The 23,588-nt window shown below is 59.2% G+C and overlaps 1 protein-coding gene across 1 annotated transcript in view; it reads right to left on the reverse strand.

Moving 5' to 3' along the window:
• Positions 1-1,610: 1,610 nt before the first annotated feature.
• LOC142495567 (gamma-glutamyl hydrolase-like) overlaps positions 1,611-23,588 on the reverse strand; it is a 41,157-nt gene continuing 19,179 nt past the window's right edge. Inside the window, exons 8-10 of the mRNA XM_075601206.1 lie at positions 19,822-19,915; positions 18,267-18,404; positions 1,611-3,818 (exon numbers count right to left, since the gene is read on the reverse strand). Of these exons, the coding sequence (XP_075457321.1) occupies positions 3,700-3,818; positions 18,267-18,404; positions 19,822-19,915 (351 nt within the window). The 3' untranslated portion in view covers positions 1,611-3,699. The remainder of the gene's footprint in view (positions 3,819-18,266; positions 18,405-19,821; positions 19,916-23,588) is intronic.

Below are 23,588 nucleotides of genomic sequence, written 5' to 3' on the forward strand. Positions count from 1 at the left end.
CCTGTTCCAGCACTACCAAAGAGACAAGACGTAGCGGTGGTGGTGAGACTATGATGAATTGTTTTACACACAATATTGTCACATGCTGTTTTATACTGCACACAATGTGAGTGCGTTTTTTGTCTTTTAAACATATAAAGTTAAATATTTTTTGATCTGCACTATGGCCCCTTTTTCTTTTTCTTCTACACACTAAGGTTCCAACTTCCTGACTCAAAAAAACAAGCTTGCATGAGGTTGTGACGTGACTTTTATTACCTGCCACGTCGTGAGTAGGAATATCATAAGAGCCAAGACCTAATATAAAGTCATCTTGCACCTGCACTTAGTTGTGTTTCTTTTTGTATTCTCCCATTCTCCCTGGATTTTTGAAGTTCTAAATAATATATATGCTTCGTATTATTTATGAATGATTATCTATATATTTTTGAATCAATTGTTTAATTTTACACCGCATTTTTGCAAAGTTTAACAGTGCACTGTATACAATATATCTATCGCTATGTGCTCACCACACTTAAAATACAAACATATAGAAATATTTTTTTAAAACACATCCGAGACCCATGTATTACATGGAGTCAATCTGCATAGCATTTACAATGCTTTTTTTGATAGCCAATGTGCCACTAGTATAAAAGTAAAAAAGTAAAAGGATACAAGTAAAGTAACAAATATAGTATAAAAGTGTCCTCATAATAATGGTTTAAGGCTTCCATCGACATCATCGTCTAGCTGTCGATTTGACACCTTGATTTATGTAAAATCATTGTGAAAAAATGTAATGTACTGTACATAATGAATAAACAATAATGAACTGGTGTAAGTACAGTGCGCATGCGTGAATGTGTGCACATGCATGAATGTACACTAATGTGTGCATGCGTAAATATATCTATGGCACGCATATGCGTGTCATTGCAAATGACAGTTCCCTTTACCTTGATTATGAACCTTGACAACTGGGTGGCAGTGGCCCACTGTTGATGCCAGAGGTATGCTGTGCATAGATTATCGAGTCGATCATGTAATTGGGATACAGGATCATCTCGTTGGTGGAGTTGGTTGGTCCATGCTGGCAATGATATAGGGACAGGTAGCCAGATGGAGACAGATACTCAGGTTGAGGTTGGTACCCTGGCTGGGGCAGATAGCTGGGGTGTAGGTTGATCTGGTTTTCAGTGTTGGTCGGGACATACTGGTAATGGTATTGAGACAGGCTGGAGCTGATAACCAAGTGGTGAGAGATTGGTGAGACCGGCACAGGAAGGTCTATTATTCAATCACTTGGTCCCGATCAATATCTTTATCCTTCAAAATTGCCATGATCGAACATACCCACCAAAGATGGGTGCAGCGACCAACAACCTGCCTTCTTGCTGGGACTTAAGTTGTGTCCTATAGAATAATTCCTTCCTTCCTGGTTTGGTGAATTTTTGTAGTATTCGTACTTGTCAATAATATACTCAGATCGAGTTGCTCTCTTACCTGTCCCAACTTCAATTGTAGAATACATAATATATCCATAGCTACAAGCTGGTCTTTTGTTGCAAGGAGTTGCCATCATGTCCCATGCAACACACAGAAATTAAGTTAGTGTCTGACAAAGATTCCATTAAATACATACTGATTTTTAATAAAATGTGAAACGCCGACATTACATTCATTATTACAAGGTCATTAAACAAAGATACATACATACATTTTATCTCTAACTACTGTCTTGTACGGCACCTGATTCAGACATTGAACTGCACTGTAACATTCAGAGTCCCATAGGCAAAAATAATCAGTGTGCCACCTGCTGAACACGCACTGAACTGCAACAACACAAATAATACATCTGTCTAACCATAAACAAAATTCAGACGGCACAAGAACAGCATACCGCAGCACCGCACTTCTTGCCACACTGAGTGACAGCAGAGTGCGTGTGAAGCATCTGGGTACAGATATCTAACTGACTGCATCTGTATGTCTAGGCAAAACCTTTATACCCTTTTTCCTATAACCAGCTATATGTGGCAGTTTCTCCTCTTTCTCACGATCAGCCAGATTATACATAGTAATTAATATTAAAAGAGCAAAAAACATATTTTTGTCTTAAACTGTTATCTTTTAGGCATTCATGGTAGAACAGTTGCTATATTTTTGTCTCCAGACATCCTTGTGAGATGTCTACTCTTACTATCAATCTCTGTTCTGACAAACCTCCCTCATTACAAACTGATGTAACTGTTCTCCAACCTACAGTATAGGATTAACAATGCCCTAATGTCTAAAGCCGATCTTTATTACCAATATGACTACTTTCTAAAGATGCTCTTGTCATACTGATTTAACTGGCTTAACTCCTCTCACATTCCAGACTCATGAGGTCTGCTATGTAGAATTTCAGCACAACTCAAAACTCCTAATAGTAATGACGACATTTTATACAACATAGACATAATACTGTAGAAGCTGGTAAAACCAAATGAATTCCTGAATCACGAGACCTTCCTACAGTTGATATACCATGGCATTCAAGGCTCGGCAGTCCAGTCCTTGGACAGCTCATCTGTCCTACTCTGACACTCCTGAAACGCACTGGGAATGACTGACTAACTTTACTCTTATATCACTCTGGGACCCCTGACTGGGTTGTCGTCTTACTGAATTGGTGTCTTGTTAGGCGCAACCTCAGTTTACTCCAATCTTGGGTTGACCTTGTTTAATCTTGTTATTCCTGATTTGTAATATTATTACCACATGAAACGTTTCACCAAACCTGTCCTGGAATCCTTTGATCACATCCCTCCCCCCTCCTATCTTTTCTGTACAACTTACTAAACATTACATCCCTTATCCCCATTTTTTGTATGAATGTTGAAAAAAATCAATAAAATAGGAGTTACAAAAAACAAACAAAAAACCCTGGTTAGAACTAAATTCATAACGGAACATGACTACTTCACAAATGTATTTTAAAAGCCCTCACACGCATGGTGCTGAATCTATGCAGAGAGAATGCATTGACAGTTAAGAAAGTTTTATACCTCTACCACTTATCAGAAAAAGAAGTAATAACATTATAGGAAGAAATAGGCGTGCTTGGGGAGGGCGGAGTAATAGGAAACACGCTATTGGGAGCAAAAGGTGGAGTTATAGTCAGCGGTTATACTGTATGGGGCAATAGGGGGAGTTATATGGGGCAATAGGAGAGCTATAGGCAAGCATTTCTAAGGAGCAACAGGCTGAATTATAAGGATCCCTAATATAGATCAATATGAGGAGTTAAGTGAAACGTTATAGGGATAGTTATGTTGAGAAAAACGGTGAGTTGAGGGGGAGTTACCTGGTATGATAGTCTAAAACCTTAGGACACTTAGAAACCAAAATGCCTTGGTTTTGCCTAAATGAACATTGGACTACTGTAGCAAAAGATCAAATATAATGCCCTTTTCTTCAAAGAGTATTAGACAAATTAATATTATTAAAAGATACTCATGTTTCTGCATATATAACTTCATTTGTATTGTGTTTACCATATACACAAACATTTATTGACCTTAGTGTATGAGGTATTGGGGATTAAACAGAAAAAAATATATTTTTGTGCAATATTGTTGATTTCAGTGTGTTAGACTTTAGAGAATGCCATTCCAATGAGAGAAAGTGTCTGCCCATTGAGAGAACCTTCCCCATGGCTGGTACAGTCTAGAAAAAGTAAACTTGCTCATAACCGCTGATATTAGCGGTGTATATAGGAGTCCAGTGATATATCAGAGATGCCTCCTCTTCCTCTGCATTAGGGAAGTGATTCTGACTCCTCCGGGCTGAAAGAGAAAGATTATAAGGTGTAAAACCATGTAGAAACTCTCCATCCCATATAACATCAGTCATACTGTATCTCATTACTGTATCACTTCTCTTTGTCACAGGAGACCAGGTACTTTTTACACCATTTATAGATTACCGGGATCATTCATTAGGCAGAACAAGATAGTAAAAACAAATTGCGTTTATTTTGGTAAACCCACGTACAACAAGAAGAAATACACAAGGAACAGTTACTGGAAAAAAAGAATGGTGCAAATAGCGCTACAAGCTAAACAATATATATGAAGTGCAAACTAGTAATAAACACTTAAATATACCCAGCATTTACTAGGCAAGGCTGCCAGGAATAAATGACCCAAAACAAAGTCAAAAGGAAATAGAACAAAAACAATACAAACCGGCGCCTAAAAATGTCCAAAATCAGTCTGATAGATTACGGTTTGTATTGTTTTTGTTGTAAGGAACAGTTAAAAATAGACTTACTAGGGGTAAAAATCTAAGCTTTCCTAGGTGCAGGGCACCCGCTTGAATGAGTTTACGCTGACTGGGATATACCCCTGTTTCTCCTGGTCCTCTCTTCGTTCGATTCTGAGAACTTGGGCGCAAAAGACGGGGCTTAGTCTCTGCGAGGCAAACTTTTCAGGCTTCCAAACTAAGCCGGTCGCTCAGTTATTTCGAACAGAGCAACTTTGAAAAGCCAGCTTGTAGCTTCATCAACTCACCTCATTGGTTGGCTTAGATGGATTTGCTTAGATGGCTAAGCCCAGAAAGTAGGGGGAAGGAGCAGCCAAACGGAGCATGGGAATTCCTCCCCATCAGCCAATAGAAAGAGGGGCTTGACCCCAGCTGATGTAAGAGTAGGCATGCCCAGCAGGCTCGAAAAGGGAGAGGCGGGGGGGGCAAAGGACAGGGAGGGGCGGGGGGGGCAAAGGGCAGGGAGGGGCGGGGGGGGCAAAGGGCAGGGAGGGGCGGGGGGGGCAAAGGGCAGGGAGGGGCGGGGCAAAGGGCAGGGAGGGGCGGGGGGGGGACAAAGGGCAGGGGGGGGGGACAAGGGGCAGGGCGGGGGGGACAAAGGGCAGGGAGAGGCGGGGGGGGCAAAGGGCAGGGAGGGGCGGGGGCAAAGGGCAGCGAGGGGCGGGGGCAAAGGGCAGGGAGGGGCGGGGGCAAAGGGCAGGGAGGGGCGGGGGGGCAAAGGGCAGGGAGGGGCGGGGGGGGCAAAGGGCAGGGAGGGACGGGGGGCAAAGGGCAGGGAGGGGTGGGGGGGGCAAAGGGGAGGGAGGGGTGGGGGGGGCAAAGGGCAGGGAGGGGCGGGGGGCAAAGGGCAGGGAGGGGGGGCAAAGGGCAGGGAGGGGGGGCAAAGGGCAGGGAGGGGCAGGGGGCAAAGGGCAGGGAGGGGCAGGGGGGCAAAGGGCAGGGAGGGGCAAGGGGGCAAAGGGCAGGGAGGGGCAAGGGGGCAAAGGGCAGGGAGGGGCAGGGGGGCAAAGGGCAGGGAGGGGCAGGGGCAAAGGGCAGGCAGGGGCGGGGGGGGGAAAAGGTAGGGAGGGGCGGGGGGAAAAGGCAGGGAGGGGTGGGGGGGAAAAGGCAGGGGGGGCGGGGGGGGCAAAAGGCAGGGAGTGGCGGGGGGGAAAAGGGCTGGGAGGGGTGGGGGGGGCAAAGGGCAGGGAGGGGGAGCAAGGGCAGGGAGGGGGAGCAAGGGCAGGGAGGGGGAGCAAGGGCAGGGAGGGGGGGCAAAGGCAGGGAGGGGGGGCAAAGGCAGGGAGGGGAGGGGCAAAGGGCAGGGAGGAGGGGCAAAGGGAAGGGAGGAGGGACAAAGGGAAGGGTGGGACAAACGGCAGGGGAGGACAAACGGCAGAGGGGCAAAGGGCAGGCGGGCAAAGGGCAGAAAGGCAAAGGGCAGGGAGGGGGGGCAAAGGGCAGGGAGGGGGGGCAAAGGGCAGGGAGGGGGGGAAAAGGGCAGGGAGGGGGGGCAAAGGGCAGGGAGGGGGCAAAGGGCAGGGAGAGGGGGCAAAGGGCAGGGTGGCTAAGGGCAGGGGGGCAAAGGGCAGGTGGGGCAAAGGGCAGGGGGGCAAAGGGCAGGGGGGCAAAGGGCAGGGGGGCAAAGGGCAGGGGGGCAAAGGGCAGGGGGGCAAAGGGCAGGGGGGGCAAAGAGCAGGGAGGGGGGGCAAAGGGCAGGGAGGGGGGGCAAAGGGCAGGGAGGGGGGCAAAGGGCAGGGAGGGGGGCAAAGGGCAGGGAGGTGGGGGGGCAAAGGGCAGGGAGGGGGGGGCAAAAGGGCAGGGAGGGGGGGGGCAGAGGGCAGGGAAGTGGGGGCAAAGGGCCGTGAGGGGGGGGTCAAAGGGCTGGAGGGGGGGGGCAAAGAGCAGGGAAGGGGGGGGCAAAGGGAAGGGAGGGGGGCAAAGGGCAGGGAGGGGGGGACAAAGGGCAGGGAGGGGTGGGGGGGCAAAGGGCAGGGAGGGGCGGGGGGCAAAGGGCAGAAAGGGGCTGGGGGGCAAAGGGCAGGGAGGGGCGGGGGGGCAAAGGGCAGGGAGGGGTGGGGGGGGCAAAGGGCAGGGAGGGGCAGGGGGCAAAGGGCATAGAGGGGCGGGGGGCAAAGGCCAGGGAGGGGCGGGGGGGGCAAAGGGCATGGAGGGGCGGGGGGGCAAAGGGCAGGGAGGGGCAGGGGGAGCAAAGGGCAGGGAGGGGCAGGGGGGGCAAAGGGCAGGGAGGGGCAGGGGGGCAAAGGGCAGGGAGGGGCAGGGGGGGCAAAGGGCAGGGAGGGGTGGGGGGCAAAGGGCAGGGAGGGGCAGGGGGCAAAGGGCAGGGAGGGGCAGGGGGCAAAGGGCAGGGAGGGGCGGGGGGCAAAGGGCAGGGAGGGGCGGGGGGCAAAGGGCAGGGAGGGGGGTGGGGGGGCAAAGGGCAGGTAGGGGGGTGGGGGGGCAAAGGGCAGGTAGGGGGGTGGGGGGGCAAAGGGCAGGTAGGGGGGGGGAAGGGCAGGGACGGGTGGGGGGCAAAGGGCACAGAGGGGTGGGGGGGCAAAGGGCAGGGAGGAGTGGGGGGGCAAAGGGCAGGGAGGGGCGGGGGGGCAAAGGGCAGGGAGGGGCAAAGGGCAGGGAGGGGCAAGGGGGGGCAAAGGGCAGGGAGGGGCAAAGGGCAGGGAGGGGTGGGGGGCAAAGGGCAGGGAGGGGCAGGGGGCAAAGGGTAGGGAGGGGGGTGAAGGGGCAAAAGGCAGGGAGGGATTGGCGGGGCAAAGGGCAGGGAGGGGCAGGGGGGCAAAGGGCAGGGAGAGGCAAGGGGGCAAAGGGCAGGGAGGGGCAGGGGGGCAAAGGGCAGGGAGGGGCAGGGGGCAAAGGGCAGGGAGGGGCAAGGGGGCAAAGGGCACGGAGGGGAAGGGGGCAAAGGGCACGGAGGGGCAGGGGGGCAAAGCGCAGGGAGGGGCAGGGGGGCAAAGGGCAGGGAGGGGCAGGGGGGCAAAGGGCAGGGAGGGGCAGGGGGGCAAAGGGCAGGTAGGGGCAGGGGGGCAAAGGGCAGGGAGGGGCGGGGGGCAAAAGGTAGGGAGGGGTGGGGGGGCAAAAGTTAGGGAGGGATGGGGGGGCAAAAGGTAGGGAGGGGTGGGGGGGCAAAGGGCAGGGAGGGGTGGGGGGGCAATGGGCAGGGAGGGGTGGGGGGGCAAAGGGCAGGGAGGGGTGGGGGGGCAAAGGGCAGGGAGGGGTGGGGGGGGCAAAGGGCATGGAGGGGCTGGGGGGCAAAGGGCAGGGAGGGGCAAGGGGGCAAAGGGCAGGGAGGGGCGGGGGGGCAAAAGGCAGGGAGGGGTGGGGGGGAAAGGGCAGGGAGGGGCAGGGGGGCAAAGGGCAGGGAGGGGCAGGGGGGCAAAGGGCAGGGAGGGGCGGGGGGCAAAAGGTAGGGAGGGGTGGGGGGGCAAAAGTTAGGGAGGGGTGGGGGGGCAAAAGGTAGGGAGGGGTGGGGGGGCAAAAGTTAGGGAGGGATGGGGGGGCAAAAGGTAGGGAGGGGTGGGGGGGCAAAAGTTAGGGAGGGATGGGGGGGCAAAAGGTAGGGAGGGGTGGGGGGGCAAAGGGCAGGGAGGGGTGGGGGGGCAATGGGCAGGGAGGGGTGGGGGGGCAAAGGGCAGGGAGGGGTGGGGGGGCAAAGGGCAGGGAGGGGTGGGGGGGCAAAGGGCATGGAGGGGCTGGGGGGGCAAAGGGCAGGGAGGGGCAAGGGGGCAAAGGGCAGGGAGGGGCGGGGGGGGGCAAAAGGCAGGGAGGGGTGGGGGGGAAAGGGCAGGGAGGGGTGGGGGGGGGGCAAAGGGCAGGGAGGGGTGGGGGAAGGAAAGGGCAGGGAGGGGTTGGGGAAAGGACAGGGAGAGGCAAGGGGGGGGCAAAGGGCAGGGAGGGGCAAAGGGCAGGGTAGGGGGGGCAAAGGGAAGGGAGGGGTGGGGAGGCAAAGGGCAGGGAGGGGTGGGGGGGCAAAGGGCAAGAAGGGGTGGGGGGGCAAAGGGCAGGGAGGGGCGGGGGAAAAAGGGTAGGGAGGGGTGGGGGGGCAAAGGGCAGGGATGGGTGGGGGCGGGAAAGGGCAGGGAGGGGTGGGGGAAAGGGCAGGGAGGGGCAAGGGGGGGGCAAAGGGCAGGGAGGGGGGGGCAAAGGGAAGGGAGGGGCAGTGGGCAAAGGGCAGGGAGGGGGGTGGGGGGGCAAAGGGCAGGGAGGGGTGGGGGGGCAAAGGGCAGGGAGGGGTGGGGGGGGCAAAGGGCATGGAGGGGCTGGGGGGCAAAGGGCAGGGAGGGGCAAGGGGGCAAAGGGCAGGGAGGGGCGGGGGGGCAAAAGGCAGGGAGGGGTGGGGGGGAAAGGGCAGGGAGGGGCAGGGGGGCAAAGGGCAGGGAGGGGCAGGGGGGCAAAGGGCAGGGAGGGGCGGGGGGCAAAAGGTAGGGAGGGGTGGGGGGGCAAAAGTTAGGGAGGGGTGGGGGGGCAAAAGGTAGGGAGGGGTGGGGGGGCAAAAGTTAGGGAGGGATGGGGGGGCAAAAGGTAGGGAGGGGTGGGGGGGCAAAAGTTAGGGAGGGATGGGGGGGCAAAAGGTAGGGAGGGGTGGGGGGGCAAAGGGCAGGGAGGGGTGGGGGGGCAATGGGCAGGGAGGGGTGGGGGGGCAAAGGGCAGGGAGGGGTGGGGGGGCAAAGGGCAGGGAGGGGTGGGGGGGCAAAGGGCATGGAGGGGCTGGGGGGGCAAAGGGCAGGGAGGGGCAAGGGGGCAAAGGGCAGGGAGGGGCGGGGGGGGGGCAAAAGGCAGGGAGGGGTGGGGGGGAAAGGGCAGGGAGGGGTGGGGGAAGGAAAGGGCAGGGAGGGGTTGGGGAAAGGACAGGGAGAGGCAAGGGGGGGGGCAAAGGGCAGGGAGGGTCAAAGGGCAGGGTAGGGGGGGCAAAGGGAAGGGAGGGGTGGGGAGGCAAAGGGCAGGGAGGGGTGGGGGGGCAAAGGGCAAGAAGGGGTGGGGGGGCAAAGGGCAGGGAGGGGCGGGGGAAAAAGGGTAGGGAGGGGTGGGGGGGCAAAGGGCAGGGATGGGTGGGGGCGGGAAAGGGCAGGGAGGGGTGGGGGAAAGGGCAGGGAGGGGCAAGGGGGGGGGCAAAGGGCAGGGAGGGGGGGGCAAAGGGAAGGGAGGGGCAGTGGGCAAAGGGCAGGGAGGGGGGTGGGGGGGCAAAGGGCAGGGAGGGGGGTGGGGGGGCAAAGGGCAGGGAGGGGCAGGGGGCAAAGGGCAGGGAGGGGCAAGGGGCAAAGGGCATGGAGGGGCAAGGGGGCAAAGGGCAGGGAGGGGAAGGGGGGCAAAGGGCAGGGAGGGGCAGGGGGCAAAGGGCAGGGAGGGGCAGGGGGGCAAAGGGCAGGGAGGGGCAGGGGGGCAAAGGGCAGGGAGGGGCAGGGGGCAAAAGGTAGGGAGGGGCGGGGGGCAAAAGGCAGGGAGGGGTGGGGGGGAAAAGGCAGGGAGGGGCGGGGGGCAAAAGGCAGGGAGGGGTGGGGGGGGCAAAGGGCAGGGAGGGGTGGGGGGGGCAAAGGGCAGGGAGTGGTGGGGGGCAAAGGGCAGGGAGGGGGAGCAAGGGCAGGGAGGGGGGGTAAAGGCAGGGAGGGGGGGCAAAGGCAGGGAGGGGGGGCAAAGGGCAGGGAGGGGCAAAGGGCAGGGAGGAGGGGCAAAAGGCAGGGAGGAGGGACAAAGGGAAGGGTGGGACAAAGTGCAGGGAGGACAAAGGGCAGGGGGGGCAAAGGGCAGGGGTGCAAAGGGCAGGGAGGCAAAGGGCAGGGAGGGGGGGCAAAGGGCAGGGAGGGGCAGGGGGGCAAAGGACAGGGAGTGGCAGGGGGGCAAAGGGCAGGGAGGGGCAGGGGGGCAAAGGGCAGGGAGGGGCAGGGGGCAAAGGGCAGGGAGGGGCAGGGGGGCAAAGGGCAGGGAGGGGCAGGGGGGCAAAGGGCAGGGAGGGGCAGGGGGGCAAAGGGCAGGGAGGGGCAAGGGGGCAAAGGGCATGGAGGGGAAGGGGGGCAAAGGGCAGGGAGGAGCAGGGGGGCAAAGGGCAGGGGGCAAAGGGCAGGGAGGGGCAGGGGGGCAAAGGGCAGGGAGGGGCAGGGGGCAAAGGGCAGGGAGGGGCGGGGGGCAAAAGGTAGGGAGGGGTGGGGGGCAAAAGGAAGGGAGGGGTGGGGGGGCAAAGGGCAGGGAGGGGTGGGGGGGCAAAGGGCAGGGAGGGGTGGGGGGGCAAAGGGCAGGGAGGGGTGGGGGGGCAAAGGGCATGGAGGGGCTGGGGGGCAAAGGGCATGGAGGGGCAAGGGGGCAAAGGGCAGGGAGGGGCGGGGGGGGCAAAGGGCAGGGAGGGGTGGGGGGAAAAGGGCAGGGAGGGGTGGGGGGAAAAGGGCAGGGAGGGGTGGGGGTAGGAAAGGGCAGGGAGGGGGTGGGGGAAAGGGCAGGAAGGGGCAAGGGGGGGGCAAAGGGCAGGGAGGGCAAAGGGCAGGGAGGGGCAAAGGGCAGGGTAGGGGGGGCAAAGGGAAGGGAGGGGCAGTGGGCAAAGGGCAGGGAGGGGGGTGGGGGGGCAAAGGGCAGGGAGGGGGGTGGGGGGGCAAAGGGCAGGGAGGGGCAGGGGGCAAAGGGCAGAGAGGGGCAAGGGGGCAAAGGCATGGAGGGGCAAGGGGGCAAAGGGCAGGGAGGGGCAGGGGGCAAAGGGCAGGGAGGGGCAAGGGGGCAAAGTGCACGGAGGGGAAGGGGGGCAAAGGGCAGGGAGGGGCAGGGGGCAAAGGGCAGAGAGGGGCAGGGGGGCAAAGGGCAGGGAGGGGCAGGGGGGCAAAGGGCAGGGAGGGGCAGGGGGGCAAAGGGCAGGGAGGGGCGGGGGGCAAAAGGTAGGGAGGGGCGGGGGGCAAAAGGCAGGGAGGGGTGGGGGGGAAAGGCAGGGAGGGGCGGGGGCAAAAGGCAGGGAGGGGCGGGGGGGCAAAGGGCAGGGAGGGGTGGGGGGGGCAAAGGGCAGGGAGTGGTGGGGGGGCAAAGGGCAGGGAGAGGGAGCAATGGCAGGGAGGGGGGGCAAAGGCAGGGAGGGGAAAAGGCAGGGAGGGGGGGCAAAGGGCAGGGAGGGGAGGGGCAAAGGGCAGGGAGGAGGGGCAAAAGGCAGGGAGGAGGGACAAAGGGAAGGGCGGGACAAAGTGCAGGGGAGGACAAAGGGCAGGGGGGGCAAAGGCAGGGGTGCAAAGGGCAGGGAGGCAAAGGGCAGGGAGGGGGGGCAAAGGGCAGGGAGGGGCAGGGGGGCAAAGGACAGGGAGTGGCAGGGGGCAAAGGGCAGGGAGGGGCAGGGGGGCAAAGGGCAGGGAGGGGCAGGGGGCAAAGGGCAGGGAGGGGCAGGGGGGCAAAGGGCAGGGAGGGGCAGGGGGGCAAAGGGCAGGGAGGGGCGGGGGGGCAAAAGGTAGGAAGGGGCGGGGGGCAAAAGGCAGGGAGGGGTGGGGGGGAAAAGGCAGGGAGGGGCGGGGGGCAAAAGGCAGAGAGGGGCGGGGGGGGCAAAGGGCAGGGAGGGGTGGGGGGGCAAAGGGCAGGGAGGGGTGGGGGGCAAATGGCAGGGAGGGGAGCAAGGGCAGGGAGGGGGGCAAAGGCAGGGAGGGGGGGCAAAGGGCAGGGAGGGAGGGGCAAAGGGCAGGGGAGGGGAGGAGGGCAAAAGGCAGGGAGGAGGGACAAAGGGAAAGGCGGGACAAAGGGCAGGGAAGGACAAAGGGCAGGGGGGGCAAAGGGCAGGGGTGCAAAGGGCAGGGAGGGGAGGCAAAGGGCAGGGATGGGGGGCAAAGGGCAGGGAGGGGCAGGGGGGCAAAGGGCAGGGAGGGGCAGGGGGCAAAAGGCAGGGAGGGGCAGGGGGGCAAAGGGCAGGGAGGGGCGAGGGGGCAAAAGGTAGGGAGGGGCGGGGGGCAAAAGGCAGGGAGGGGTGGGGGGGAAAAGGCAGGGAGGGGCGGGGGGCAAAAGGCAGGGAGGGGCGGGGGGGCAAAGGCAGGGAGGGGTGGGGGGGGGCAAAGGGCAGGGAGTGGTGGGGGGGCAAAGGGCAGGGAAGGGGAGCAAGTGCAGGGAGGGGGGGCAAAGGCAGGGAGGGGGGAAAAGGCAGGGAGGAGGGGCAAAGGCAGGGAGGGGGGGCAAAGGGCAGGGAGGGGAGGGGCAAAGGGCAGGGAGGAGGGGCAAAAGGCAGGGAGGAGGGACAAAGGGAAGGGCGGGACAAAGTGCAGGGGAGGACAAAGGGCAGGGGGGGCAAAGGGCCAAAGGGCAGGGGTGCAAAGGGCAGGGAGGCAAAGGGCAGGGAGGCAAAGGGCAGGGAGGGGGGGGCAAAGGGCAGGGAGGGGGCAGGGGGGGCAAAGGGCAGGGAGTGGCAGGGGGGCAAAGTGCAGGGAGGGGCAGGGAGGGGGCAGGGGGGCAAGGGGCAGGGAGGGGCAGGGGGGCAAAGGGCGCAAAAGGTAGAACGGGGCGGGGGGCAAAAGGCAGGGAGGGGCGGGGGGCAAAAGGCAGGGAGGGCGGGGGGGCAAAGGGCAGGGAGGGGTAGGGGGCAAAAGGGGCAAGGGAGGGGTGGGGGGCAAAGCAGGGAGGGGTGCAAAGGCAGGGAGGGGGGCAAAGGGCAGGGAGGGGAGGGGCAAAGGGCAGGGAGGAGGGGCAAAAGGCAGGGAGGAGGGACAAAGGGAAGGGCGGGACAAAGGGCAGGGGAGGACAAAGGGCAGGAGGGCAAAGGGCAGGGGTTGCAAAGGGCAGGGAGGCAAAAAGCAGGGAGGAGGGGCAAAGGGCAGGGAGGGGGGGCAAAGGGCAGGAGTGGGGGCAAAGGGCAGGGGGGGGCAAAGGGCAGGGGGCAAAGGGCAGGGGGGCAAAGAGCAGGGAGGGGGGGCAAGGGCAGGAGAGGGCCAAAGGGCAGGGAGGGGGGGCAAAGGCAGGGAGGGGGGGGCAAAGAAGGCAGGAAGGGGGGCAAAGGGCAGGAGGGGGGGCAAAGGGCAGGGAAGTGGGAGCAAAGGGCCGTGAGGGGGGGTCAAAGGGCTGGGAGGGGGGGGGCAAAGAGCAGGGTAGGGGGGGCAAAGGGAAGGGAGGGGGGGCAAAGGGAAGGGAGGGGGGCAAAGGGCAGGGAGAGGGGGGACAAAGGGCCGGGAGGGGCGGGGGGGACAAGGGGCAGGGAGGGGTGGGGGGGCAAAGGGCAGGGAGGGGCTGGGGGGCAAAGGGCAGGAGGGGCTGGGGGGGCAAAGGTCAGGGAGGGGCAGGGGGCAAAGGGCAGGGGAGGGGCGGGTGGGAAAAGGGCAGGGAGGGGCGGTGGGCAAAGGGCATGGAGGGGCGTGGGGGCAAAAGCCAGGGAGGGGCGGGGGGGGCAAAGGCCAGGGAGGGGCGGGGGGCAAAGGGCAGGGAGGGGCAGGGGGGCAAAGGGCAGGGAGGGGCAGGGGGGGCAAAGGGCAGGGAGGGGCAGGGGGGGCAAAGGGCAGGGAGGGGCAGGGGGGCAAAGGGCAGGGAGGGGCAGGGGGGCAAAGGGCAGGGGTGCAAAGGGCAGGGAGGCAAAGGGCAGGGAGGAGGGGCAAAGGGCAGGGAGGGGGGCAAAGGGCAGGGAGGGGGGGCAAAGGGCAGGGAGGGGGGCAAGGGCAGGGGGGGCAAAGGGCAGGGGGGCAAAGGGCAGGGGGGGCAAAGAGCAGGAGGGGGGGCAAAGGGCAGGGAGAGGGCCAAAGGGCAGGGAGGGGTGGGCATAGGGCAGGGAGGGGGGGCAAAGGGCAGGGAGGGGGGGGGCAAAGGGCAGGGAGGGGGGGGCAAAGGGCAGGGAAGTGGGAGCAAAGGGCCGTGAGTGGGGGGTCAAAGGGCTGGGAGGGGGGGGGCAAAGAGCAGGGTAGGGGGGCAAAGGGAAGGGAGGGGGGCAAAGGGAAGGAGGTGGGGCAAAGGGCAGGGAGAGGGGGACAAAGGGCAGGGAGGGGCGGGGGAGACAAGGGGCAGGGAGGGGTGGGGGGGGCAAAGGGCAGGGAGGGGTGGGGGGGGCAAAGGGCAGGGAGGGGCCGGGGGGCAAAGGGCAGGGAGGGGCTGGGGGGCAAAGGTCAGGGAGGGGGCAGGGGGCAAAGGGCAGGGAGGGGCGGGTGGGAAAAGGGCAGGAAAGGGCGGTGGCAAAGGGCATGAAGGGGCGGGGGGGCAAAGGCCATGGAGGGGTGGGGGGCAAAGGGCAGGGAGGGGCAGGGGGGGCAAAGGGCAGGGAGGGGCAGGGGGGGCAAAGGGCAGGGAGGGGCAGGGGGAGGCAAAGGGCAGGGAGGGGTGGGGGGGCAAAGGGCAGGGAGGGGCGGGGGGCAAAGGGCAGGGAGGGGCAGGGGGCAAAGGGCAGGGTGGGGCGGAAAAGGGCAGGGAGTGGGGCGGGGGGGCAAAGGGCAGGGAGGGACGGGGGGCAAAGGAGCAGGGAGGGGGGGTGGGGGGTCAAAGGGCAGGGAGGGGGTTGGGTGGGCAAAGGGCAGGGAGGGGGGTGGGGGGGGCAAAGGGCAGGGAGGGGGTGGGGGGGCAAAAGGCAGGGAGGGGTGGGGAGGCAAAGGGCAGGGAGGGGTGGGGGGGCAAAGGGCAGGGAGGGGTGGCTGGCAAAGGGCAGGGAGGGGTGGGGGGGGCAAAGGGCAGGGAGGGGTGGGGGGGCAAAGGGCAGGGAGGGGCGGGGGGCAAAGGGCAGGGAGGGGCAAGGGGGCAAAGGGCAGGGAGGGGCGGGGGGGCAAAGGGCAGGGAGGGGCGGGGGGGGGCAAAGGGCAGGGAGGGGCGGGGGGAAAAAGGGCAGGGAGGGGTGGGGGGGGCAAAGGGCAGGGAGTGGTGGGGGGGGAAAGGGCAGGGAGGGGCAGGGGGGGCAAAGGGCAGGGAGGGGCAAAGGGCAGGGAGGGGTGGGGGCAAAGGGCAGGGAGGGGCGGGGCAAAGGGCAGGGAGGGGGGGCAAAGGGCAGGGAGGGGGGGCAAATGGCAGGGAGGGGGGGAAAGGCAGGGAGGGGGGCAAAGGGCAGGGAGGGGGGCAAAGGAGGGGGGGCAAAGGGCAGGGAGGGGGGGCAAAGGGCAGGGAGGGGAGGGGCAAAGGGCAGGGAGGGGGAGCAAAGGGCAGGGAGATGGGGGGAAGGGCAGGGAGGGGGGGGCAAAGGGCAGGGAGGAGGGACAAAGAGTAGGGAGGAGGGACAAAGGGCAGGGGGGGCAAAGGGAAGGGAGAGGGGCAAAGGGCAGGGAGGGGGGCAAAGGGCAGGGAGGGGGGGCAAAGGGCAGGGGGGCAAAGGACAGGGAGGGGGGGCAAAGTGCAGTGAGGGGGGGCAAAGGGCAGGGAAAGGGGGCAAAGGGCAGGGGGGGCAAAGGGCAGTGTGGGGGCAAAGGGCAGGGGGGGAAATTGCAGGGATGGGGGGCAAAGGGCAGGGAGGAGGGACAAAGGGCAGGGAGGAGGGACAAAGTGCAGGGGGGGGGCAAAGGGCAGGGAGGGGGGGCAAAGGGCAGGGAGGGGGGACAAAGGGCAGGGAGGGGGGCAAAGGGCAGGGAGGGGGGCAAAGGGCAGGGAGGGGGGCAAAGGGCAGGGGGGGCAAAGGGCAGGGGGGCAAAGGGCAGGGGGGGCAAAGGGCAGGGGGGGGCAAAGGGCAGGGAGAGGGGGCAAAGGGCAGGGAGAGGGGGCAAGGGGCAGGGAGAGGGGGCGGGAAAGGGCAGGGAGAGGGGGCGGGAAAGGGCAGGGAGGGGGGGGCAAAGGGCAGGGGGGGCAAAGGACAGGGAGGGGGGGGCAAAGGACAGGGAGGGGGGGGCAAAGGGCAGGGAGGGGGGCAAAGGGCGGGGGGGGGCAAAGGGCAGGGTGGGGGCAAAGGGCAGGGGGGGCAAAGGGCAGGGAGGGCGGGGGGCAAAGGGCAGGGAGGGCGGGGGGGCAAAGGGCAGGCAAAGGGGGGCAAAGGGTCGGGAGTTGGGGGGGTCAAAGGGCAGGGAGGGGTGGCAAAGAGCAGGGATGGGGGGGGCAAAGGGGAGGGGGGGCAAAGGGGAGGGGGGGCAAAGGGCAGGGAGGGGGGCAAAGGGCAAGGAGGGGGGGCAAAAGGCAAGGAGGGGGGCAAAGGGCAGGGAGGGGGGGCAAAGGCCAGGGGGGGAGTCAGGGATGCGTGAAAGAACCCATTCCCTGCGTTTCCTAACCTTGCACCCGACCACGCTCCTCCTCTCCCTTCGAGTACCGGCCGCCCTCCTCCTCCACCTCGGGCTCCTCAGCGGTGTCCGTGACCGCCGGCGAGGCTGAGACGCTCCGGTGAGGAGGTTTTGTGCCCCGCAGTTGAACATGCCCTTCACGGGAGAGGCGGAGAGAGCCGGAGGAGCGCTCTTGGGGATGGGGAGCTGGGGGAGCGGCCTGTGTGAGGTGAGAGCCGCAGAGAGCATGCTCTGTATGGGGGTGGGATTTGGAGTGGGAGCGGTATGTGTGAGGGAGAGCGCCGGGGAAGGGTGAGAGCCGGGGGGAGGGTGAGAGCCGGGGGAAGGGAGTGGCCTGTGGGAGGTGAGAGCCGGGGGGAGGTGAGAGCCGGGAAATAGCCGGGGGGAGGTGTGCCAAGGGGAGGGTGAGAGCCAGGGAAGGGTTAGAGCCAGGGTGAGGGTGAGAGCCGGGGAAGGGTGAGAGCTAGGGGGGAGGGAGCGGCCTGTGGGAGGTGAGAGCCAGGGAAGGGTTAGAGCCAGGGTGAGGGTGAGAGCCGGGGAAGGGTGAGAGCTAGGGGGAGGGAGCGGCCTGTGGGAGGTGAGAGCCAGGGAAGGGTGAGAGCTGGGGGAAGGGAGCGGCCTGTGGGAAGTGAGAGCCGGGGGGAGGTGAGAGCCAGGGAAGGGTGAGAGCCGGGGAAGGGTAAGAGCCGGGGAAGGGTGAGAGCCGGGGGGAGGGTGAGAGCGGGGGGAGGGTGAGAGCCGGGGGGAGGGTGAGAGCCGGGGGTAGGTGAGAGTCGGGGAAGGATGAGAGCCGTGGGAAGGGAGCGGCCTGTGGGAGGAGAGAGCAGGAGAGTGTGCTCTGGGGGGCCAATGAGAGCCGTGGGGGGGCGGGACAGAGGGAGGGGCAGACACACCGGCAAATGAGAGCCGTGGGAGGGCGGACGGACCGACGGACCAATCAAATGATCACCAGACACTCACATCCAAGATTTTCAAAAATATATATAGATGGGGGACATTGGGGAGACTCATGACTGTAAGGGACTTAGGACTGGGATATCGGGGCTCGAAACTCAGGAGTCTGGGGGACGCTGGACAGCCCCATCATAATTCTACTCGCGTACCGGCAAATAGTGCCTGCACGCCGGGTAGAATGAAGGTAGCTCCGGACCCCGAACTCCTGCAAACAAAAAGAATTGCATTCTTACCCAAATACCCCACCTAAAACTTACACACGGCAAGTTTCATGAGTCTGGGGTAAAGGGAACATGGAAAGTGGAAAAGCAGGGACACTGCCCCTGACTTATAGTGCTAGGTAGCTGCCAGGGAGCAATCAGAGGGCTTAACCTGTATTATGAAGCCTGGTTACCCTTTCCCGTCACACTCATTATCTACAAATTAGAGTTGTGTCTCACTATCACCTACAGTATATACTATACCATATCTACTAATGTCCAGCATACCTCACAGTTTCCTACTGTATATCTCACTATTTTCATGGTATGCTTTTAGGTTTCACCATTACCCTCTGCTAGAAAGTCCTCCCATCTCCAATTCACAAGGACCACCAAGGGTGTGCAAACAATGGCACGCACTGAGGGTATGGCAAAAATGACACCTGATTTAGAGATACAGAATAAGGAATAGGAAATCCCAATGACAAGTGGGAACAACCTCAGACAGCAGAGAAAGGTAGTAGTGATGGAAAGTAGGAGCAAAAGAAGAAAATGGGAAGGAATGGGCATGTGAGGAAATAAGAGGTAGGAAGCGATAGAGAGAAATACAAAAACAAAGGAGAGCTATGGGGGAAAGACAAAGAGAGAAATAAAACACAATAGGCCCCTGCAATAGATTTAGGATTAAAACCTTTTTCCACTCCAGGGCTGCCCCTTTTACCTTCATTGACAAAGAAGTCAGCTATATACTGTGATATTCGGACTGCACTGACAGAGTGTGGGTACGCCAGATCACTGCGCCATTGGAATCGATTCACCTCTGGATGCCACTGCACACCATATATGGGATATCTGCGAGCTGAGGGGAGAAGAGAAATACTATAAACACCATCAGAGTAATATTGGTGTCATATAGCTTTGTCGTCCACATGCAATTGGAAAATGTAATTCTATTAAAACCAGATTATTTTCTTGCACATCTTATAACGGGACAGCAAAACTGTGTGTTTTATATGAACCTGAATCCCACTCGGATAATTTGCCCCTTTAAATTCCCTATTGATTTTCATTTGGTTTCCTAATCCCACAGTGCATTAACAAATTCTCCAATGATGTCTAGTCCAAGAGAAGCACCAATTACAAAAGATTTTCTTTGGGAGACCTCCTAAATATGAGACATATAATGCACAAAATGTAATTATTTTATAGTGAAAACTACACTATTTTTAGTTTCCAAATACCACTGTCCAAGAAAATGTTCCCCATTACAAACTCCAAGTTTTACTTTAGTGGTCTCTAATTGCAAATTAATATCCACAGGGAATCATTTTTGCAGGGCCTGTGACATACAGTTACTGTTAGGAGTCCCCTAAAAAATGCCATAGAACGCAGCCCAGCTTTGGAATCACTGCAACATCCTCACTGTACCTCAATCAGGTCTGATCTCTTAAACATCTACACCCTAAAATGTGCAGTACTCCTTTTTAAAAAACAAACATATATACACTAAAAAAGCCTATAGAAGTTATGAATTTATTAAAAAGGTATAGCAGGAGGCTGCCGTGTGTGATGTCCTTTTGTAATTTATGGTAAATAATGTTCCAGGTGCCATAGACATCAATGGGATGTCACAGGACTTGAGCCATCCATAGATGACAGGAAAACACAATGCAATTAAATGATCTAGCAGCAGGAATACAGCTCGCACTGGGGATCACTGCTAAAGAAACTCAGTCTGAAGTGATGGCTTCATATTAAAATCCTCTTTTTAAAACACCCCCTTCACTGTCATCTAATGGTCCCTGTCACAGGCAGAGCCATAACTGACATCACAGGAGGCGACAGCTGGACAGCAGAGAGATGCAGAACACTGAACATGGCAGCACACAGGGGAAACCAAGAAGTCTATTATTTGGGATGATTTAACATGATTATTGTATTGATTTTAAGTCTTGGAATATTGTAAGAAATATGTATTCTGTGTGTCATACAGTATAGGATCTATGTCACACATTTTTGCTGGTGTGCGCGCACACGGCAGAATACTGTATATTTTGTGAAGTCTTATTAGCTGAATGAATCATTGCTTATCAAGTATTTTGTATCCAGTTATTTCAAACAGTAAATACAGTTCTTTCCTCACATTAAATCATATTGATTGAACTTTCTTTCAAATTATGTGCAGTCTACCATTAGCTAGCCCCTCATGAAAGCAGCGTGTAATATGTATTCCTCTTACATCCACCCGCCCTACTGGTTATCTGCAGCCACTTCACCTTCCATAGTGGATATAAATTCCCCCCCATGCTGGTCTCTGTTGGTGGAGAGGACACGGTAGAAATCTGACAGCTTCTTGTTGGCTCGGAAAACCTGAAAAAGTAGACAGTTGAGAGAGAGTGAGAGAGACATACAGAAGAGAGAAAAGGCAGAATGCAGATTGCCCCTTTAAAGTCGTCAAAAGAGAGGAGAGACATCAAGAAGAGACAGGCCATCGTCAGGGGGGAGAGTCGAGACAAGTGTGCCAGCCCTGTGGCTCTGGGAGGGGCCCCAATGGTAATTCAGCCTGACCAAAAGTTGGGCCCAACTTCCACATCGGGCCGTTAAGGGGGAGGAAGACCGAAAGGGAGGAGGGGGAGGAAGACCGAAAGGGAGGAGGAAAAGGAGACCGAAAGGGAGGAGGGGGAGGAAGACCGAAAGGGAGGAGGAAAAGGAGACCGAAAGGGAAGAGGGGGAAGAAGATCGAAAGGGGGAAAATGAGCTAGTGTGGGAGAAGAACAAGAGGGGGAGAAGAGCGAGGGGGGTAGAGCGAGAGGGGGAAGGGGAAGAGGGGGAAGAGAGAGAAGGGAAGGGGAAGATTGTTGAGTGGGGAAAGAGCAAGAGGGGGTAGGGGGAGGAGAGCGAAAGTGTGGGAAAGAGTGAATGGGGGGGAGAGCCAGAAGGGGAGGGGGGAAGAGCAAAAGGGAGGAAGAGGAAGAGTGAGTGGGAAAAGAAGAGCAATAGGGGCAAGAAAGATGAACGAGAGGGGCGAGGAGGAGGAGCCAGAGGGAAAGAGGGAGAGAGGAGAGGGGGAAGAGCGAGAGAGGGGAAGGGGAAGAGTGAGAGGGGGAAGAGCGAGAGAGGGGAGGGGAAGAGCGAGAGAGGGGAGGGGAATAGCGAGAGAGGGGAGGGGAATAGCGAGAGAGGGGAGGGGAATAGCGAGAGAGGGGAGGGGAATAGCGAGAGAGGGGAGGGGGAATAGCGAGAGAGGGGAGGGGGAAGAGCGAGAGAGGGGAGGGGGAAGAGCGAGAGAGGGAGGAACAAGAGGGGGAGGGGGAAGAGCGAGAGGGGGAAGAGCAAGAGGGGGTAGTGGGAAGAGCGAGAGAGGGTAGGGGGAAGAGCGAGAGAGGGGAGGGGGAAGAGCGAGAGAGGGGAGGGGGAAGAGCGAGAGAGGGGAGGGGGAAGAGCGAGAGATGGTAGGGGGAAGAGCGAGAGATGGTAGGGGGAAGAGCGAGAGAGGGTAGGGGGAAGAGCGAGAGATGGTAGGGGGAAGAGCGAGAGAGGGGAGGGGGAAGAGCGAGAGAGGGGAGGGGGAAGAGCGAGAGGGGGGGAAGAGTGAGATGGGTTGGGGATGGGGAAGCGCAAGAGAAGAGAAGGGTGAGAAGGGGGAGGTGAAAGATCAAGGGGGGAAACGCGAGGAGGGGTATGGGGAAAGAGAAAGGGGGAGAGTGGAGCGAGAGGGGGAGCAAGGTAGGGAAGAGAAAGCGAGTGGGAAGAGCGAGGGGTGGTGGGAAGAGCGAGGGGTGGTGGGAAGAGCGAGGGGTGGTGGGAAGAGCGAGGGGGGTGGGAAGAGCGAGGGGGTGGGAAGAGCGAGGGGGGTGGGAAGAGCGAGGGGGAGTGGGAAGAGCAAGGGGGAGTGGGAAGAGCGAGGGTGGTGGGAAGAGCTAATGGGGAGAGCAAGAGGGGGGGCAAGAGCAAGAAAGGGGGGAATAGCAAGAGGCGGTGAGGGGTTAGAGCGAGAGGGGGTGGGGGAGAGTTTAGAGCGAGAGGGGTGGGGAGGAGGGTAGAGCGAGAGGGGGTGGGGGGGAAGAATGAGAGAGGGAACGGTGAGTGAGAGAGGGTGGGACAGGATCAGATTAAGACTTTGCGAGGGTACAGGGAGGTAAAGATCCAAGATGGCTGCAACTTGTAGGAGCTCCCATTCAGCCTAACAATAATCTGCAAACATTGATGTTTAAAAGCATAAAAAGTGCAAATTAAAAGGTGTCGCTAGGGAGTGTACCTCCTGCCTGCTCTACTTAAACTATTATTGATCGGTTTGGTAATTTTCCTGAAAGTCCAGGATTAAAAAAACATTTGGCCTACCTCATGGCACCATAGAAGGCAGCCTCTGCTGCAGAGCTGCAGGCCTGTTTGTTCCTGGTGTTTGTCTGCAGGGACAGCTGATGAATTCAGTGGGTTGTAACCTTCTCTGGAGTGTCCTGCCTGAGGTGCCTTTGCTGCTGACCCTGTTAGCAGCAGACTGACCTTTTGAACAGGCCAGAGCCGATTTGTGGGAACTTTCTCCCCCCTCCCCAGGAACTTGCACTTGCTAAAGAACTAGTGTATCTCCTAAGTAATCTACGACAAGGAATGATCCCTGTGACCCAAGAAAACCCCACCATGATGTCTGACCCAGAGACATAGCTATATTTTTTTGAAAAAAATTGATTTTCAGGCTCTTTTGAGCTATCACACAGCTTGTCAATACAAGAGTTATAACGCTTGTGAAAAAGCCATTTTCAAGCAATTTTGACATACAGTATCACAGTTACACATGCAAAATCGCTTGTATAGTGCCCTTAATAAGCGTTGTCACTTATCGATGTTTAGTGAATAGGCCCCCTAGTGTTAGATGGGAATCGCCTCATCTTAGTATTGCTTCAGAAAAAGATGTCATGCAGCAACTCCGCTCACAATTACTGTTATTATACAGTATATTAAGACAGCGGTGCGCAAACTGGGGGGGGGGGGGGGATTTTCTAAGGGGGGCACGCTGTTGCAGAGCTCGCGCACTTTTCCCCCAGGCATGGAAATTAAATGCCTGGGGTTGCGCGAGGCCTCTGCAACTTCACTTATCTGCTCTTCCCTGACGCGTCGCCATGACAACCCAGCGTCAAATTGCACCGCGCGGGTCAAATGGCAACACTTCACATGACGTTGTGACGTCATATGACACGTGGAGCCCGAGAGCAGGTAAAGAGGGGGGGGGTGTAGGCAAGGGGGAACGGAGACAGGGGGGGGGCGAACTTAAAAGTTTGCGCACCCCTGTATTAAGAGAACCCTGAAGTCCAGTTACACAGAACAATGTACTACACGAGTTCCTTTGTCTTGGACCAGGAAACCCATTGCGCTCAATACTTGGTAACCGTGAGAAATTCTGTTTGTAAATGAATCGTCTTAAAACCTCACCCATTTGAACACACGTTTTAACCTAAACACTTCTGATTATGTGATTCACTGTATCTGGTTAATTTGCATTGTTCTGTCAAATATGCATATGCTAAAATGTCAATTATGTTAAATGTGAAAATAGATATTGTTATTTATTGAAGCCTACCAATAAATAAAAAGACTTTGCGAGGTACTAAGCTCAGGGAGCGCAAAATTTTGCTGCTGCGCCCACCTGTCTTGGCTGCCTGGGTGCTCGCGCCCCCCTCTGTCTTGGAGCTGCGTCAAATGGCGCTGCGGGGTCATGTGACATCACGGCATGTGACCCGCGGTGTCATTTGGTGCGTGTGATGTCACGTCACATGACCCCGCGGCATCATTTGATGCCGCGTTGCCATGGCGACGCGTCACAAAGCGTCTGAATCATGGTAAGTAGAGAGTTGCAGAGGCCTCACACGAATCCCCCAGCATTTAATTTAAATGCCTTGGGGAAGAGCGTGGGGCATCTGCAACCGCCACGCCCCCCCTAGAAGAATCTCACGCCCCCAGTTTACGCACCCCTGCCCTAAGCCATGATAATGCATAACAAATTTTTTTTCAAATTAAAAATATTGTAGAAAGAATGATTAATACAAAT

This window comes from Ascaphus truei, chromosome 5, assembly GCF_040206685.1.
Source record: "Ascaphus truei isolate aAscTru1 chromosome 5, aAscTru1.hap1, whole genome shotgun sequence".
Taxonomy (NCBI): domain Eukaryota; kingdom Metazoa; phylum Chordata; class Amphibia; order Anura; family Ascaphidae; genus Ascaphus; species Ascaphus truei.